This window comes from Myotis lucifugus, unplaced genomic scaffold (assembly GCF_000147115.1).
Source record: "Myotis lucifugus unplaced genomic scaffold, Myoluc2.0 scaffold_278, whole genome shotgun sequence".
NCBI classification, from domain to species: Eukaryota; Metazoa; Chordata; class Mammalia; order Chiroptera; family Vespertilionidae; genus Myotis; species Myotis lucifugus.
Window position 1 is genome coordinate 1,502,108 of NW_005871326.1, and position 21,041 is coordinate 1,523,148.

General features: G+C 41.2%; 1 protein-coding gene across 1 annotated transcript in view; it reads left to right on the forward strand.

Annotated features, from left to right (window-relative positions):
* The window catches only part of SLC35F4 (solute carrier family 35 member F4), a 157,177-nt gene that overhangs the window by 127,719 nt on the left and 8,417 nt on the right, over positions 1 to 21,041 (forward strand). The window contains 3 exon segments of the mRNA XM_006099583.3: positions 2,534 to 2,719; positions 7,792 to 8,089; positions 13,282 to 13,501. Of these exon segments, the coding sequence (XP_006099645.3) occupies positions 2,534 to 2,719; positions 7,792 to 8,089; positions 13,282 to 13,501 (704 nt within the window).

The following is a 21,041-nucleotide window of genomic DNA, read 5'->3' on the forward strand; positions in this document are numbered from 1 at the left end:
TTCAGGGGTGTCCCACTAACAGTAAACACACGGCCAGTTGTTGGTTTCTAAATACCATTCTCCAATGAGAGGAAATAGGGGTCTGGGAGAGATGACTGATTCTAGGAGTGGGCAGGGAAAATAAAAGATGAATCCAGAGCATCTTGTAATGGCAGAAAGTAAGGAAAAGCTCCAAAAACAAAAAGAATGGGAATACATCAAAGGAACTCAGAAGTCAATCTCCCAATGGTGAAAGATGAAATAACTTGAGCAAAAGAATAAACAATCCAGTTTTGATCACAACTCAAAGTAGAAAATAAATATACCTGAATCCACACAGAAATAGATAAATGATTGAATAAAGGGAATAAAAGAGAAACATCTTCTCTTCACAAGAATTCCAAATAATATGTGCAGACACTCTCCCTCAACACGTCCCCATTCCCCACACCAAGTGTGGGGTGGACGTAGTTACCTGCTTCCAAAGAACAAAGTATGAAAAGGGGAGAAAGACAGGGGGGAACCAGCCAACACTGCTTTGGCCAGGTGGTCAAGGCTAACATCACCAGTAATAAGTCACACTGGTAGCATACAATGACTGATATCACATGATAAGGACACTTCACCTCTGTTGTGCTTTTCCCCAAAACACATAGCCCCAACATAACCATGAGAAAAGACATCTGATAAACCCCAATTTGAGGGACGTCCTACAAAATACTTCCCCAGCACTTCTCAAAACTGTCACGGTAATGAGAGACAAGGACAGACTGAAGTACTGTCATAGACAGTGGGCGGCTAAGGAGACATGATGACTAAATGTAATGTGGTGTCCTGGATGGGATCCTGGAATAGAGGAAGGTCATTACTGACACAACTAGTGTAATCCAGAGGAAGTTTGCAGTGCGGTTGGTAGTAATTGCCAATGTTAATACCTTCATTTTGACAAATGCCCCAGGGGTATGTAAAATATTAGCGCTAAAGGAAACTGGATGGAGGGCACATGGGAACTCTGAACTACCTTTTGACTTCTTTTGTAAATATACAATGATTCCACACTTAAAAATTTACTTAAAGAGAGAGAAGAACACAGTCTCTGACATCAGGCAGCTTACGCAGATGGAGAGTCAGAGCATCACACAGGAGAAAGGGAAGCATTGGGGCAGCGACTGCAGGGGGCCGTCAGTGAGCTCAGATGACACAAGTTCAAAGAAAGTGTAGGTGCATATGATCTACCGGCGAACAGTGCATGAACCAATCAGAACCTGGTCAAGGATTTTAGCATTGGGCTAGCTTTGGAGTGTTCCCGATAGAGGAACCGCCGTGGAAAGGCTTGGAGCTGTCAGCACTGAGAGTAAAGGGTCAGAGCACAGCCAGACCAGCTTCACTGAAATGGAGTATTCCGGTTGGGGTAGGGCTGGCCATGTAAATTGAGGTCCCAGGGCAAAATGAAAAGGTAGGGCCCCTTGGACAAAAAGCAGAAAATATGGCTGTTTTCTTTCTCTCTCTCTTTTTCTCTGTAAGTCTCCGTGTGTGTGTGAGTGTGTGTGTGTGTGTGTGTGGTGAGGGGTATCTCTCATACCATACCCTGGCATTTTTTGCTATTTGATATCTGCTCCCTTGGACACCGGATATTTTCTGGGTGAGTGCAGGCCCCACCCTGGAACCCCAGCACTCTGCATTCCAGTTCCCAGGGTTCTGTGAGATTGCCAGGCAGGGCCAAAGGTGAACCCACCCCAGCAGGTAGGGAGACAACAGGAGCATGCATGAACTGAGGCTCCGAGCCCCTGCCTATGCTCCATTATCCCGTCAGAAGTCACTTACAAAAGACAGTTTAAGAGATAAAAGTATTAAGAATTTCCAAGTGGCAACTATATGTCACCACCCCTGGATATGTGTGGTGATGGTGGTGGTGGTGGTGGTGGTGGTGGGGCTCCTTTTGAGCACAGAGCCCTGTGTGACTACATGGATGCAGGCACATGAAGCCGACCTGAGTTGGGGATTCGTGGGAGATTAATCGGGATCGGAAGGGGCTTAGCCTGTGGAGGATGCTGAAGGCTGAGTTTTGTCTGTAACAGTGGACAGAGGCCAGAGGTGACTGAGGAGACAACGAAATTGGATGTTAGTGATTAATCTGATGGAAAGTGCATTGTGGATTTGATAGGAGACACTGTTGGCAGCTTTACCAGTTAGGAATGGAACAGGCAGCCTTGGGAAGGAAAGGAGGAAGTCAGCAGCATAACATAACACTTCCCTTTCCTTGAGGCAAACGATTAGATAGTGTTAACAGTTCCGATTCAGAACAGATGTATCAACCCAAACACCATATTCTAATGTTCATTTCTAGTTAGTGGATTTATCTCAAAAGACCCTCATCAATGTAGCATTTTCTTTTTAGGAGTCCCTTTTATAAAATTAGAAACGAGCTCAATGCGTGTTCCATATGGGCTGTGATTGTGGCTGCCATGTATTTCACTGCCAAGGCATTTTAAGTCTGTTTCCAATTTTTTTCCTCCAGGAAGTTCTGAAACTGGTGTGAACCCTTTCTTCCCAGGTACCTCCAGATCATCAGTCCCTCGATGTAAACCAGGAGCCAACTGCCCCAGTTCACACAGCGGCATCAGTAGACAGCTGTCCCCTCTGTCTGTCACCGAAGATTCTTCTGCTCCGATTCTTGAACTTCAGAGCCGAGGATCCTCTGGAGTTTGTGGACACAGAGTCGAAAGGCAGAACAAATCAGGTATGGTGCTGACCTCTTAATAACAGTACATCCAAGGAACCTTCTAACCAGCCGTCAAAGATCTCACCATTGTCACAGAAGAGAGACGTTACCTGGGCGTTTAGGAGTGGTGAGGGGAAGGTTTATCAAGCAAGAGGAGATGGAAGAGGGAAATGTATAGATAGGGTCAGTCCACAACTTAGGATGGTTTGGCTTAGGATTTTTTGACTTTAAGATCATGTGAAAGCAATGTGCATTCAGTAGAAACTGCATTTTGAATTTTGAATCTTGATCTTTTCTGGGCTAGTGATATGTGGTACGATACTCTTTCCTGATGTTGGACAGCGGCAGTAACCACAGCTTCCAGTCAGCCATGCAATCCTGAGGGTAAACAAGCTACACCCTACAGTGTAGTATTAAATGCATTTTAGACTTACGATATTTTCAATGGGTTTATTGGGATGTAACCCCATCGTAAGTCAAGGAGTATGATTTGTACAACCTCTTAGTGTGCACAATGTAGCAGAGAAACTGAATATCAAAACCTATTGTTGAAGAGTTTAACATGGTTCAACAATGACATCTAATGGTGTTTATAAGGTAACTGGTTTTTCTCATCTTCAAAGTGTCAAAAGCCAGCATCCTTTATCGCAGCCCTGGTGTTACTAACAGCACAGTGTGCCCAGTCTGGAAAGAATAGAAACATCAGTAAAATCAGACTCTGCTCTTGCCAGTCCTTGGAGCACCTGTAGTTTCCCCAGTTTTACACTTCCTTCAGGACACTTGTCACTTGCCTCCCTAATCAGCATTTGCTGATCAGTCAAGACCTTTAGCCGTTCCTCTCATCTGCATGACCACTTACCAACTCCTGGGCTACTTGAATTGCTAGATAAATATATAACTATATCCACGAGTTTCCTAACAAATTTATCATTTTTAACATAGCCAACTCTGCTAGACTACTCCCAATACTGGTTTTTTATGTTGGTCATCTTTATGTTGTCCCCAGAGAATGTTCTCAATCCCCGAGTCCATACTCACTTCTTCTCATCATATGACCACACCCTACCTTCCCCAAAAGAGCAAAAGAATTGAGTGCTATCCGATGCTTTCCTCTCTGCCTCAAAACATCTGTTCTCTTGTTGCCTACTGCTGTCAATGTGGGACCACCTTTGACTTATATGTTTCTACCATTCTGCTGTTAACTCCTTTTCCTGTATCCAGGGTCACCTCTCCATCTCTTCCACTGGCATTTTTCAATTTCTCTTCCATTTGTTCCCTCAGCTTGGCCAGCAACATATTAAAAAGTCCTGCAGACTTAAAAACAGTAACAATAGCAAAAACAGAAAAATAATTGGCTAGTCAAAACAAAACAAAACAAAAAAACTCCAGAACTTTGAGAAAACTGGCTTTAAAAATAAAGAGAAATGACAACTCAGGGAACACAGGTAGGGTGAGATAAACCAAGGTATAGAGGAGGCCTGAAAGCCCCTTCTAGGGTCCTACTAATTTGAGAAGAGGTTTCTTTATATAAGCAAAGATATTTTTCAGAAATGACAATATTTTTAAATGATATGAACTCCAAGACTCAAATTTTTTTAAAAAGTGAAAAAAAAACGGCATCTTAAATCTTCAGAAATTTTTAATTGGCTTTAATACATTGCAGTAATATTCTTATTATTCCAGTCATCTGCAGAACAGAATGTTCTAGTTAATTAACTATGCTGGTTAATAAAGACTTGCCCTGTCTATCACATACACATTATAAATTTCAAACACTCTACCATTAAAGATCATATGGGACATAATTTACTCTTTCTGTAATGTTCAGAAGGCATTTGGGATATTTCAGGGCACCAAAGAAAAAAGAGAAAAGAATAATTTGAAGAGCAGCTCACCAGGCTTTCATGAACGTTACATGAAATGAATCCCATAATATAGATATTATCGCTGTTTGACAGATAAAGAAACCAAGACTGGAATGAAACATACATGCAGGGCCATACAATGGCAAGGCTGGGACTTACATGTGTGTTTCCAAATTCCAATGGCCTCTACCATCAATTTATATGGCTCCAATCAAAGTTCATAAAAATGGATGGAGTTCCTGGTAAATCAATCTCAAGGATATATGCAAAACTATAAATCTAAGCAGAATTATGTAAAAATCATGTTTAAAATAGAAAAATAAATGAATTCTGGAGACTCAATCTTCCTATAGTACCTATAGAGGGTAAAATTAAAGAATTAGCAACAACTAAATGTAGTTAGCAGAAGAATGGGCCAACACTGTGGGAGGATTTAGGTGACTATTGATGTCATCAGAAGTCCTGTCCGTGGTATGATGGTAGTGCAGAGCCATCTTTATGAAGGCAGATGTCAGCTCAAAGGGATCCTTAAAATCTCTGTAGAATCATTTCTCCTTTATGAGATAGTCCCTGAGAAAAATGTGACCTGAAATGCGATCCCTTAAGTGTCACTTCTCTTAAACCTCATGCAAGATTGTCATTCCTCCCACCCATTTCTGAAACTTCCAGTGCTTGAACAGAGTGCTCAAGCCTGAATCCCAGACAGAATGAATATTCAGACTAAAAAGGTTGGACCCTGAGGTCATACTGACTTGGAGTTAGCCATGGATAATCTTCAGCCAAGTCTCAGGTTTTTTATCTATAAAATGGGAATGATGATACCTACTTAATTGGGTAGGTTTGTGTTCCCTTCCCAGCCTCCCAACATAAGAGTCTCTTATTCTGCCCTCTTATTAATTCTAAGTTTTCCCCCTCCACTTTCTGCATAAGCCACATGATCATAGAGGGAATTTGCACAACTGTTTTCAAGAGAAGCTATTCACTGTCCACAGTCAAGGGAGCTAGCTAACTCATACTTCCAGACTCAGCTTAATGTCATTGCATCATGAAAGTTTCTCCTGATCATCTCCCACACCACCCCGTAATAAGTGCTTGTCCACTGTCTCTGTATGGCCTTGTATCTGCCAAAGTTGACCCTTATCACACTGTCTGAGATGTGCTTTCTGGCTTTCCACCAGGCCATGAACTCAAGTCTTTCATCTTTGAACCCCTGGGACCCAGCTAGCTAACTAGCTTCTGATAGCCTCCACAGGATTTGGTTTTCATCCTCTGGAGACCTAGATGCAAGAAACTCAGTACTGTTTGTAGGACTTGGAAGTCGTGTAGTAACTGTTCATCCTTACTTGGTTTATAATCCCCAATGAAGAATTCACTTTCCATACTTGTGAACCCCTGCTCTCCAAATAATTATATCAGGAGGCCTTAGCTGGGTGGAAAGCTTTATCCCAGTGGGGTATTCACACCTGGCTTATTAAGCCATAGGAATGCATTCAGCAGGAGAGCCAGCAGATTCTAGAGATATAAAGCGAGAAACCCATCTACCTGCAATCTGTGGACTGGACCGCACTCTTTTTTTTTTTTTTTATTGCTAAAAGTATTACAAAGGGTATTACATATGTGTCCTTTCTTTCCCCCCCCCTGCCCTTGACAATCCCCTGGCCTCCCTTACCCCCCAGTGTCTTATGTCCATTAGTTATGCTTATATGCATGCATACAAGTCCTTCGGTTGATCTCTTACCCCGCCTCCCTCCTGCCCCCCAACCCTCCCTGGCCTTCCCACTGCAGTTTGACAATCAGTTTGAGGCAGCTCTGCCTCTGTATCTATTATTGTTCAAAAGTTTGTAATGGTCTTTATTATCCATGAATGAGTGAGATCATGTGGTATTTTTCCTTCATTGACTGGCTTATTTCACTTAGCATAATGCTCTCCAGTTCCATCCATGCTGTTGCAAATGGTAAGAGTTCCTTCTTTTTTACAGCAGCATAGTATTCCATTGTGTAGATGTACCACAGTTTTCTAATCCATTCATCTACTGATGGGCACTTAGGCTGTTTCCAGATCTTAGCTATGGTGAATTGTGCTGCTATGAACATATGGGTGCACATATCCTTTCTGATTGGTGTTTCTGGTTTCTTGGGATATATTCCTAGAAGTGAGATCACAGGGTCAAATGGGAGTTCCATTTCCAGTTTTTTGAGGAAACTCCATACTGTCTTCCATAGTGGCTGCACCAGTCTGCATTCCTGGACCACACTCTTTACCAGGATAAACATTGTGCTTCAGGGAGGTACCTGCAGACACAAGAGAATCTTGCAGATAATTCTGCCTCCCTTCCCCCAGGATTCTACCACCTGAGATCTCAACACTGGGACTCAGGGGGACCTTTTCTCTCACTTAACTTCCTGACAGGTACATACACTTATTGTTGAACTTGTTTCCCCTATCATGGCAGAAGGCCTTTAGGATTGTCACTTTCAGGTGCTTTGACTATTTTAGTATGAAAAAAAAGCTACTAAATATTTTTAGTAAATGTAAAAAACAAAATAGAACTCACTGTGCTCCCAGGACTACATTAAATAGTAATTTGTCCTGAGGTGGGGAATGATTTTGTGTAGTCAGGACTTCCTCTATTTTGGGGGCACATTGTTTTCCAATTTAATAGTAATCTTTGCTGCAGTTTTTTAAAAAAATTCAGTGGAATATAACCACGAATACTTATTTCTCATTCACTTTTCTCATCAGCAGATACAAGGCTGCTTTGGGTGGGTTCTGCTTGTTCTGCCACATAGAACAAAAGAGCAGCAACTCTTTGGTACTTGCCATTCCGGAGACAGAGAGGACTCGCAAAAGAGCTGGTGGGACCTTGTGATGCCTCTTAAAAAGCTCTTCTGGGAGGTGTTACACTGCCCATGTTTGATTAGACAAAGCAGGTCGTGTGGCCAAGACCAAAGTCTTTGGGGCTGAAATGTGTAATGCTTTTACAAGGAAGTGGGTAGAGTGCCCTGGAAAACAGCACAGCATCCACCACGTTCATGAACATTGTCATGGCCTGGATGGAAGACCAAATACATACTGTACCTTACAGACAGAGATTCTAGAGAGAGCATGAGCCAGAGTTATAAGTCTCTTCAAATGATGAACCACTGGTGATTCTGCTGCCTGCCTCTTTGATTGCTGTTTCATAACTCCATTCCCACACATTTGTATTCCTTTCCTGTTTTCAGGGGATGATGGAACACAGACTAATCCTGAGAATAGCAGCCAAGAAAACAGAATCAAGGCTCGCTGCCTGTCCTGCTCATCCGTGGTTCTGAAGGCTGTCTGGGGACTCTTGATCATCTTGTCAGTGTCATCGTCTTGGGTTGGAACCACACAGATTGTAAAAATTACTTATAAGAACTTCTACTGCCCATTTTTCATGACTTGGTTCTCAACAAACTGGAACATTATGTTTTTCCCAGTCTATTATTCCGGTCATCTAGCCACTGCTCAAGTAAAGCAATCGCCAATGAAAAAATTCAGGTAGGTTTTGTTAAATGGCCAATAGGAGGTGTTCTAAAATATATTCATGCAAATATGTATGTTTTCATCTCTTTGGAATATGAGCTGAGTTGACTTGGGGAGTATGGAGATACAGGATCTAAGGTCGGTAATGAACACTAGGAAACAGGATAATTCCTCCCCTAAAAAAAAAACCAAACCAAACAACCAAACAAACAAACAAAAACAAAAAACCATTGTGTGTCTACAACATGCTAGGCACTGTACTGGAGCTTTGCATATCTTGCCTTATTTAATCATCATTGGTGATAACATCCACCTTTTACAGAAAGGTTAAATGACTTGTTCAAGGTCACACACTTATGAATAGAGGAACTCAGATTTCTATCCAGACCTATTTATCTTTGAAAGTCATGTTTTAAAAGAACACCCAGTGTCTCCATCCCAGAACAAAAAACTATATTAATAATTGAATTGTTACAAAAACATTTGCTCAATGTTCTGGACACTGTGGCGCCTAAGCCAATGAAATGACCTGATTCCCTGCAAAGGGAAGTTTGGCCCTGGAATACTTTGAAAGATGCCATTCTTTGCTGGCTAGGAGCACATGTCTGTTGGTTTGCAAGCCATGAACTTGATAGTGCCATGGTTCTAGCAGTTTCTCTGTGCTCACCCTGGCTTCTACAGCCACACCTTGGAGCTCAGGGCCCCTGTCGTCCAGCCCTGCACAGCACTCAAGCAAGGCAAAAGCAGCTTTTGGGTCAAAATTCAAAATTCCTCTGCTAAGGGGCAGCTTCTCGGAAAGGAAAAGCCCAGACCTAAGGAATAACTTCTGAGCACCGAGGGAAGCAGCAGTCAGACCCCCCGTGGATGGCAGTGGGAAAGGGACAGTTCTCTACACCAGCTTGTTGCTCCTCGGCCAAATGACCATCAGTTTGCCTTGAAGGAGCCAAAAGAACCTTTCCTTCTTGCCCCGATCCCTAAAGAAAAGAAGGAATGACTATTATAATTGGTGATTATAAGGCTATTCTTAAAAACTTCACAAACTAGAAAGGGTATATCTTCAACTTCTATTTTCTATCACCAGCTTGGAGTTGCCTGAGAATGTTAAAGTCACACTGTGAGCTCATTTCCCATGTGTGTCCATGAAAATTCAATTATAATAAATGAAAAAGAACAATTTAAAAATAAATATGTTCTGGTTCGGAGGAAAAATAAAAGCTTTATATCTATTTGTGATTGCTAAAGATATTTTGTATTTGATACCCATCAAAATAGGTATGATCTTGGGGCACAAGGTACTTTTTAATAATACTATTTAATAAATGATCACAGAGAGCGTGATTATCAGACTAAAATTGTCCTTATTTGAAAATATTGTGTGCACCCATGGCGGGCGTGGCTACTGGAATGCTCCTGTGGTTTAGACACACATGCTGATACAAACAGCAAAAGTGTAGGAGGTGAAGTAGGACCTCAGAAGACCTCAGAGCAAGTCAAGTGGGTTTCATTTAACATAACCCATTTCCAAGAGGCCGCTGCTGACAGAGGTATTTTGGCAATAAGCTTCATCTTCACCACATCTCTCATGTAGGACTAACTCTGAGTTTAGAGAGTGAAGCTGACCCTTTCTAAAACCGAACCAAAGAGCTTCTGTTGTCCAGCAGGGAAATCGTCTTGGAAGGGAATATTCCCCAGGGCCTACCTCCAGATGAGAAGCAAATGCTAGCAGAAAACACTGAGATCCTTGATCTCGTTTCCCCTGTAGACCCATCAACACCACCGGCCAAGAAGATAACTGGGCAGAAGAAGGGGAAAATGAAATTAGTGTGTAAGACCAGGAACAGAATTTGTCCCATGGCACCAGACCCTCTCACTAGTTTCTTCTTTTCTCTTGAATAGCATGAAAGCATTCCCAGTTTTTTTTCTTATCACTAACATGGAAAGACATTTTAATCAAGGATCAAATCTAGATGGTAACAGCTGTCCATTTGGAAGTTGTTTTTGATATTTCCATCGTTCCATTTATATACTATCAAGAGAATTCAGTCGCCTCAGGTGAATTTGAAATTTAAGAAGAAAAAGAAAACACAATATACTGTAGTTTGGACACGAGTGTTTTCTTCAGGAAGAATGTCTCTAGAGGGAAAGATCTATTTGTCTATGTCAGGCACCGATGAAATGACATCAGAAAAGGGTCAGTAACTAGCAGATGCTGTAAGGATGACGGCTGTGATTAAATTATCAGTGCCCCAAGTTCTAAGCTTCAGTCCAAGTTTCTCCCCCTCTCAATGCCGCTTGTCTAGAAATTCTGATCCCGTCATCCCAAGGAGAGACGCACTTTATTTGCTTCTCCACAGAAATAGATTCTTTTTTAAAAAAATTATTTTCCCTTTATTGATTAAGATATTACAAATATGCCCTTATCCCCCCAGTGTCCTCTCATCCCCCAATCCTGCCCTCACCCTCACCCCCTGTTGTCCACATCCATCGCTTATACTTATATGCATGCATACAAGTCCTTTGGTTGATCTCTCCCCCTCACCCTCACCCTCCCCTACCTTCCCTCTGAGTTTTGAGCATCTGATCGATGCTTCTCTGTCTCTGCATCTGTTTTTGTTCATTGGTTTATGTTGTTCATTATAATCCACAAGTGAGTGAGAGCGTGTGATATTTATCTTTCTCTGACTGACTTATTTCACTTAGCATAATGCTCTCCAGCTCCATCCATGCTGTTGCAAATGTTAGGAGTTCTTTCCTTTTTACAGTGGCATAGTATTCCATTGTGTAGATGTGCCAAAGTTTTTTAATCCACTCATCTGCTGATGGGCACTTAGGCTCATTCCAAATCTTAGCTATTGTAAATTGTGCTGCTATGAACATAGGGATGCATATATCCTTTCTGATTGGTGTTTCTGGTTTCTTGGGATATATTCCTAGAAGTGGGATCACTGGGTCAAATGGAAGTTCCATTTTTAGTTTTTTGAGGAAACTCCATACTGTTCTCCACAGTGGCTGCACCAGTCTGCATTCCCACCAGCAGTGCATGAGGGTTCCTTTTTCTCCGCATCCTCGCCAGCACTTGTCATTTGTAGATTTGTTGATGATAGCCATTCTGACAGGTTTGAGATGGTACCTCATTGTCGTTTTGATTTGCATAGTCTTTGCGTTTCTTAGCACCTTAATGCTTAAATAGCAGAAGGTTCTACACGGGTGACCTGGTGTTTGAATGGAGAGCATTTTTTATTCCTGCAACAGCAGTGACAAATGAAGAGAAGGTTGGCAGTGAGAGAAAAAGGGAAAAAGAGTGGAATGATTAGGTAGTCAATAGCTGGGGGACAGGGTGAGCCAGGTGAAAAGAACAAGGGTGGGGGCCCTCCCACAGCAGTGCTTTGCTTGGGGGTGGGGGGGCTCTGCATAGTAGGGGAGGGGCTCTCCCTGTCCATGTGCTTCTGTTGGTCTTCCCCCTAGGGTTCTAACATTCGCTTGCGTGTATACAAAGTCTTTGCTCGAGGGCACTCAACCCAGCCTGGTGGTGGGCTCTGGGAAGGAGGAACCATCACTGGCTAGGGCCAGTGATAAGAAAAGACATTCTTTAATCAGAAATGGGTTTGTTGTGGTTCTCCATAAATGTGTATATTGAAGGCATTTAGTAGTTGTAGATGTTAGGACTAACCTACAACTCTCAACTCTAGCTCTCCCTGGCAGACTCTCCGGGAGCACATCCCTTGAAAATACAGAATACAACCCGTGTGCCCAGGATGTTCTGTGGGAACGGCTGCTTGTTCTATGTGTCTCCATGGTTGTAGGGTTTGAAAGTGGCCATCTATTTTCCCGTGTGTGTGAGCACATGTCATTTGTGTTTCCTTTACAAAGGCTTTGCCTTTGGGTTACTTAGTCCCTTCACTAAAGTTTTGTGTCTTTCAAAGTTTACCTTTGGAGAATCGTGTTTTCGTTTTATGAAAATTCTTCTCTTTGGTGATCTCCCTCATGAAACTACACAGTTCCTATGTGTGCAAATTGCATTTTTAACCTTCCTGGGATCTCTAGTTTGCAATTCCCACCATTCTCAGCAATATTCTCTATGAGACTTATGTTGAAGGCCACACCGCTGTGCTTAGAGCCTCGCCATGTTGTCACTTCCCCCACCATGAGGTCCTCCTGCTTCATTCATATGAGACTAACATGGGTAAGGATTACTTTGGTTTGCAATACTTTGAGGCACAATTATTTCTCTTCAGAAAATGCTAGAAGAAAAACTAGTACTAGTACCTTCTGGAACCATGTAAATATATTTCATTATAAATGTTAGTAACCTGTTGCTTTGAACAAGACACTTATATTACTCTTGAAAATACAATGCCTGGCATGTGATAGTTGCCCAATACATGTCTGAATGAAAAACTGAGAGAAAAAAAAAAGCCGAATTCTCCCAGTGGCAAGCCTGTTTTCAGTGTATAGTCAAATAAGCAGTTATTCTATCACTTCCATTACTGCCTGTCTGTATCACTGGCTTAAACACTCTTATTAAAATAGACCCTTGTGCTAAATAATCAATTTAGTCAGAAATCAAACAAATCAAAGTTTTAACCAAAGTGACTGTTTTTGTACAATGAATCCAGATGATTCCTCCAAAATAGCCAAATGTTTGTATATAGCAAAGTTGAGTTGAGTTTTGTTTTTACTTTCTTTGTTTTTTTGTTTTTTGTTTTTTTCTGGTTTAAAATGCTGGAGAAAAAAAGAAATTAGCCAATTGGGCAGATATATTAGAAAGAGGCATTGTGTCTTAGAAATAGTAGAATCCCAAGCCATGTGTGAGGCTGAGAGTTGCAGCCTGTTCACGCAGTAGCAGCCATCTGGGTCCTGCCACATTCTCCCCTTGGGAAAGAATCTTCTCTTTTTCAATAGCTAATAATCCCAGAAACCACACATTTCTCTATTTCTCTGGGCTTCCCTGAGATTGTTGGGCAACAGCAGAATGGCTGCCCAGTAGTCTCAAGCACATATCTAGATAGGAGAGGCCTAGCTCTGTGCCTGGGAGATGCAGGCTCTTTTGCGTGGAACCCTTGTGGCCTGTAGGTGGCAGGACTGGGTTCAGTATGTTCCACAGATGACCAATGAGTCCTGAATGTTCTGTGCTCTTGCCTGGAAATGGGTATCAACACAAGATGTCACAAATAGTACCTGACTATTCACCTCTTTTTCTTTCCTAGGGAATGCAGTCGGATTTTTGGGGAAGATGGTCTGACATTGAAGCTCTTTCTTAAAAGGACTGCTCCCTTTTCTATTCTGTGGACTTTGACGAACTACCTGTACTTACTGGCTTTAAAGAAGCTGACAGCCACGGATGTCTCCGCTCTGTTCTGTTGTAACAAAGCCTTTGTCTTCTTGCTGTCGTGGATCGTGCTGAAAGACAGGTTCATGGGAGTGAGGGTAATGGCACATTTGATTCAATGGGCAAGGCTGCCCTTGGTCGTAAATCCTGGCATCAGGAGAGCTGCTTTGTTTCATGGAGTTTCTGTAAAACTTTCCTATTAGTTCCGAGTACAAAACGGGATTTGAAGATGGGTTAGGATGCCAAGGCAGTTGCAACATCATGAAAGGATAAAGAGATTTCCATTGGGCAGTCAGCTGATTTCAACAGGAGGCACTAAAATATGCAAAATAGGTTCTCTTTTTTTTTTAAGAATTAAGGGTGTGATCAACTCCTTCTGTCCTCAGGAAAGAAGGTCTGAGCAAATTAGCCACAGTAAAGATTATGATTTGGTGTGTTGTTTTTTTTTTTTCAATCAGCATATGTTGGGATAACTCCCTCATGTTTCTCTCCCCCAGAGATGGAGTTAATTAATATTAGTGTAAGTAGACAAGATAAACAAACAGTACTTAAAGTCACTGGTGATGGCACAGTGCTGTTAAAAGTGGCCATGTATCTGTGTGACTAGTCTAAAAATGGAACTAAAAGCAACAACTTGTACTTCTTGGTACAAATTAACTGAATTGCATTAAACTTCAACCAACCACTTCAATTCAGAGTTTATTCCTTTCAAAAGTAACATGGATTTTAAAAAACTGTTTTTGTATGCTTAGTCTATATTAATGATTGATTGAAAGACATGCAAATGAGTCAGATCTCATTTATATAATCTAGCATGCCACCATGATGGAAATATTGAGGAAATAATTCTTTAGAAAGAGGTGTAAATGAATAGCCTTTTCCTAGAAGATAAACATCACGTAATTATTGTTCTCTGAAAGAGATGTCCATGATTGTAATCAAAATGTTATTCTTGTTGCAATGATTCCAGGGCCCTGGAATACTGAAGTTACTGTCTATATTAGAAAGCTTATGATCGCCATAACCCTGAAAGCTTTTTAAAGATAGCCAATCAGCAAATTCTGGTTGTATCGTTGGAGATGCTGCTCAGAAATTCAGTAAAGATTGACATGAACAAGAAGTAGGAAGCTATGGCAGAAGACAAGATGAGAAACTGAATCAGCCCATGATGCCATTAGAATATACCCACACATTCTGCCAGCTAATCTTAGATGTGACACCAAAGGGAAGCTTCATGCTTTATACGTGGAGCACTGGTGCTGGCTGTTCACCATCAGGTACCCTGACAAGTCCTCGAGAGCAGGGACCTTCCCTATATTGCTCACTGCTCCATTCAGGAGGAGCTACATGGTTTGTGGGGCCCAGGGCGGAATAAAATGCAGGGTCCCCTGTTAAAAAGTATGAATAATTTCAAGATTAAAACATTAAACCAAGCAGACCATTAAACCAGGAATGGGACCCTTCTAATCATGGGGCTCTATGCATCTGCACAGGTCACATGCCCTGTGCAGGGGACAAAGTAAGGGCTCAAAAGATATTTGAAGATATAGTAAATGAACTCACGTTTATTAAATCTTTCTCTTTTCTACTTCCATCATGGATTAACCATGAGAATTTGTCAGAAGAGGGCGAAATAGAGTAGCATCTGAATACCAAAAGGAAGTCAATACATTGACTATTAGATTGACCAGTGAGAAAACCAATTGCATTAGAGTGAATGAATGCATCTAACTATGGAACTTCCTGATGCAAGTTCAATGCACCAGGAGGGTCAATGTTTATTTGAGGTCTTTTAAGAAAAAAAAAATCTCAGCTGTGTAACATTTAAATCACAGATTTGGTAAATCTGCCTGCAGTGGTTCTCAACCTGTGGGTCGCGAACAATGAAAATACATCCTGCATATCAGATATTTACATTACGATTCATAACAGTAGCAAAATTACAGTGATGAAGTAGCCACGAAAATAATTTTATGGTTGGGGGTCACCTCAACATGAGGAACTGTATTAAAAGGTCGCGACACTAGGAAGTTGAGAACCACTGGCCTAGAGGCTACAAAGCATTGCCATTTTAAAATTGGTATCTGTAGTGGGTTGAATGGTGGTGCCCAATAAGGGCTCCATGTCCTAATCCCAAGAACCTGTGAATATGACCTGATTTGGGAAAATGGTCTTTGCCGACATAAATAAGGATCTTGCAAAGAGGAGATTATCCCGGATGATCTGAGTGGCCCCTAAGTCCAACAAGTATCCTTATAAGAGACACACACGGAAGAGACACACAGAAGAGGAAGAGACAATGTGAGCACAGAGACAGATTTTGGAGTGATGTGGCCACAAGCCCAGGAAAACTGGGGCAGCCACCAGAACCTGGAAGAGGCAAGGAATGTATTCTCTCCTAGAGGTACCCCTGGGAGCATAGCTCTGCTGGATTTAAACTTCTGACCTCCAGAACTGGCAAAGAATACATTTCTGTTGGTTTTAGTCACCAAATTTGTGGTAATTTGTTACAGTAGCCTCAGGAAACTAAACAGCATCTGTAAGTAATAAGACCTAATAGAAAAAATGTTGAGAGTCCATAAGTAATTGTTATAAATATATACACAAAGTAAGACATCATAGATGGCAAAATGGTAAGCATTAGTGTCAGGCACGCTGGTAGAAGTCAGATACTTTTCTTGTTAAGTGACAGGAAATGCTTCTCCTCTCACCGTGAAGCATTGAGAAGGGTGTAAGCCATGTTTCAGAAGATTGTCAAGGTGTAATTTTAATGATGCCCAGAATCAGGCCAGGGAATAGGAGAAGCACCAGAACGCATTCAGCATTTTGCCTTTTGACAATCTCAGCAATTCTTTTCCCCCTAAGACATATTGAGAACATGCATAATTAGGTCATTTGAGAAATTAAAGGAGGGCAAACAGAATACTGACAGCGTAAACACAGCTTTTATTGGCCCCGTCCATAAATAATCTAAGCACAGCCTATAAGTGCCACCTCACTAGGACTTCTCTTTTTCTAAGTAGTTAAAGGCTCATCAGATTAAAATTAATATTTCTGACTGATTCTTGAGGCTTCCGTAGTTTAGGAACAAATCATTTTTGGATTATAATTCCATTTGCTTGACCCCAAGAATGATTACATTTAAGATGAAATATATGGCCTGTTTTTTATGTCAAATAACACCGTGAACAGAATGAAGGATGCCTTAAGTTATAATATCAGTAAAGATGGCTTTACCTGGAGCAACGGTTGGCCAGAATTATCAATGCTCACATAGAAACTAATTTTGTATTATAAATAATTTACTAGTTTGTTTCTTTGGACTATTGATTGACTTATAGATAGAAAGGTAATCTGTTATACATTTAGTTTTCTGTTATAAAATCATTTCAACCAATTTTCTGGTAAACTCTGGTGTGTTAGGAAACTCATAAATAGTTGCTTACTGCTGATATATGATCATCCCATGGGAATTTATCTATTTCTTTAAAAGATCATTTTTTAATTGCAAAGATGTTGGTGAGAATCCAGTTCTTGAGCTTTGGTGAAAATGGGTGTTTTCCCATCTCCCAGATCTTTCCTTGGGGAGCTAGCATTCTTCAATCCATGAGAGGCAGAGAAACCACCTTAATAAAAAAAGGTTTTCCTTAAAGAAAACAAGCCACTGGGTTGGTTTTTCTTCTCTGTCGCTGGTATCTATTTCCCTCCAATGAAAAGTGAATGTCACACTAGAAAGTTAAAATATTTTCTTTCAGATCTTGCCCTTCCCTTATTTTTCATATTATTAATTGATTTTTTCTTTTATTTTTTAAAATTTCCTTGAACATATGAAGAAAACTGATGGGTGGTAAATGGTTCAGCAGACCCCAGGTTTGTTTGTTTTTAGCAGATTTAGGAGATGAATTCATGTCCCTTTAGCTTGGCACCCACATATTTTCTAGCTATAATTGGGTCCCTACACAGTTAACTTCCCAAACTGTGGCTCCTTTGGAGCCTTTCCTACATGCGCCAAGAACCAACTGGAGTATGTCAGTTAGAGTGAATCTCTCATTGCTTAAACTGCACTTCTCTGAATTAAAACTGGGCTCCAGAGCGCTCTAAATCAGGACACTGGAGCCGAGCTGCTGCTTATTTGTGCCAATATCATGCATTTAGATATGATTCAAGATAACCTTTCGTTTCCATCTTGTCTTTGGTTGACATTTATGCAGTCGCTGTTCATTCAGGTTAGTGCAGAATCCTCTGTCCAGAGCCTTGATGGTTCCTCAAGGAGGCAGTTGAGGATGGACAGTAAGACTCATCCTTTTCAACCCCCTCTTGGGGGAAAAATTATTTATGAATACAGGAAGTGTGGGGGCTCTGATTTATGTCCAGAAGGAATCCATAACCCCTTCATCAAGGTGTAGTCAATAGATCCACTCTATACACGCCCCCAACCCACCCCCCACACACTCTTTAGTCTTTCCTTCTGGCATTTCTTTTCCTTCTTTCCATCTTGGTCTCATTGAGATCATTTTCAGAAGGATTTCATTCATATAAAAATAGATGTGTATGTGTGGCAGAGAGTAGGGGTTGGGAATCTTGGTTGTAGGTTCTGTACCCCTTGGGTCTGACCAATTCTAGGGATCCACCTTCCACCTGTCACACACACAGTGGACTGCCCACCTCTTTCATTTTTCTTTTCATGGAACCTAAATGTAACATGTAAATATGTTTTATATTTCATTTAATTAAATATAAATATAAATATTTATATGATTTCATATAGACATGGTTTCTTGAAAATACTCTATCTAAATATAATCAGAGAAAATAGGATGATCATTGGAGCAGGTCTCACTGGCCAAGCCATTGATGTGTATCTCACCTTTAGCTGCTGACCTTTAGTCTTGAACTTGAGTACAGCCCTGCTGGCAGGGCAGCTTTGAGGCCTTTCACTTTAGAGGCTGCTGTCAGCTTGGGCCTCCCCCATGCCCCACCCAGCTTCAGGAACAGTTGACCACAAGGTAAATTAAGGAAAGATGTTGGGGTTACAAATAGAAATAGAAGCAATTAAAGCCTCATTTTAGTACCCTGAACCCTAGAAGGGCTGATATTGTTATGGAAATAATAATTCCGGAAACCATTTATCAAGGGGAAACACAGTGAATGTAATGAGGCTGGAAATCCTCATGAAGGTTCAGAAAAGGGCCAGACACTTGCGATTTTTGAGGGCCTGAGCCAAAAGAGGGGGGGGAAAGACCATACGAGAAAACAAAAACAGCCAAAAGCCAGATGTTTCTCTAGTCTTTGTCTGTACAAATGAATTCTTTAAGAGGTGGAAGAAGCTAGCTTTCATGCAGGGTCACGGGTGGTCTACAGCACAGTGAAATCACCAAATGTTAGCCTTCTGGCCTTCTTGGGCTTCAGGAACAGGCTCCAACAGCCTCATGGTCCCTCCAATTGGCCCTGCAAGTTGATGCGGAGGCTCTCAGAGCGGGTTGAACCTGCAAAGGAAGGTAACCATCTCTGGAGGTGATGTTGCTCATGTGGCCTGCTGGGATAATGGGCTCAGCATGATGTGAGAGGACCGAGAGGGTCAGAAAGTTAAGAATGAGGCATTGTCAGTTTTATGGTCACTAGTTACTAACCTTCTCAGGCCAAACAGATTCAGGTCATGGTAGTGGTGGGATTTCCGTCTTAGTTAGACCCCTCTGGCTGGTGATGGGCTGGAACTGGAATAGGCTGTGAGAGCCGAGTGTCTGTGGAGCCAAGGGGGTGGCCCCAGCAGGTGGTGCGAGTTTAGCACAAGAGTCCTTCATGTGCACACTCAAGTGCTTGGATGCATTTCTGTGTTGCACCGTGTGGTTGTCACATAGGAGCACTGCTGACACAATATTTAAGGCACTGGCTTCCTGCAGGCACGTTTCCAGTGTCCTGAGCCCAAGAAGAGTCGTCTGAGTTTTTCTGTTGAGAACAAACTATTAATCCTTCCGTAATGACTGATCAATTCTGAAAATGCATGTGACGCAGATCTGTGCTTGTGTTATTTGTTCTGTGGAAGTTTGAAGAGTTGAACCCATGGAGCCAAGCAGTGCCGAACGACGCTCCAAAAGCAACTTCCACCCAATACTCCCCTGCATTTTCTAGATTAGCCGAGATCCCTTCCCTTCTGTGTAGATAGGAAAATTTTTAAAACGTGGCCATAGAGAACTTATTCTATCGGATAGTTGTGGCATTTAAATTAAAATGTGGAAAATAACTTAACTTAGCTTTCTCCCCAGGAAACCTATACATATAACCTATAAATGATTAATCTATAAATGGCTGTTCATACCAGAGAGAAGAATTTTTCTAACATCTCAAATATTCAGATTTTCACGTTTTAGAACTTAACTAACAGTGTTGTCTGACCCCCTGAAGTGAAAAATGCTTCTCTCCATGAAGGCAATTGAAAGAGACACCGCTGTAATTGATATGTCAATTTAAGTGGCCCAGCCTAATATCTTCACAAACACTTGAATATAAAATGTAATGGAGGTTTCAAAGAGGCTCACCATGGTTCTAACTTTGAATTGCTAAAAATTATGTAATCTTTGTCCATATCTAATTTCTACCTTGAGAAAAAATTTATAATAGTAATATTATGCATATAAATTTTTACTAATGGATGACTCAGAAAAAGAATAGTTTCCAACCAGGCCCAGATCCTGGGGATAACAGTATTATTTTCATCCCTTTCTAGACAGTGATTTTGTTTTGTGCTTTTTGTTTGTTTGTTTGGGCTGGTTGTTTTCACAATTCACTAAACCCAGAATTATATATGATAGAATACTTTTAGTAATTTTAAATATGAAACAACATGTGATGTTAAAGTTCATTGGGATTAACATTGTGTTCTTTTAACCCTGTTTTGTTTATTTGACCAAGAAATACAACGAATGCTTAGCCAAAAACAAAACAAAACAAAAAACCCCCGCAAATATCAATTCAAGTTTATTATCTTACAAGTTCAGTCTTACGGGGAGATCTATGTGTGCACCTGAACACTTTAACTCGTGGACATCATATAAACACAAAACAAATCAGAAGATGCCAGCATCGAAAGAGCCTTTTCATTCTCTGAAATCAGACTTCCCAGAGAAACCTCTCAAATCCCTGGCTGAACTGTAAATCCGCAAAACGAAGAAAATGATAGCCCTCACAGAATTTCCAGGTCTAGATACCCCCCTCCTCATGTTTACTTATGAGTCTATGGCTCCTTGTTTAGAAAATTTCCTTGACACCTCATGGTGTCTGTATTAAATTCTATTCCCCATAGTTTGAGGCATAGTCTAACTAGAACACATGCCTGGAAGCTTCAGAGAATATGATATTCACTCAGCAAGAGAAACACCTCCCATCAAGCAGCCTCCCGGATAACACTTTATGAAGACAGTTTTTCACTGCTGACACGTCGCGTCTGTTCTCAAGTTCTCCTGCTGTTTTTCATAAAGGACGCTTTAGTATGGAGCTGGCTCTGAAGCCCACTGTGCACTTGCTCTTGGTGGTCATTAACAAAAGAATTGCTCCAGCAGCATCTAAATTATATGTGTCATCATTAACATACATTGTGCTGGCCTTGAGCAAGTCTGCAGTTATATGTTACAGATCTACATT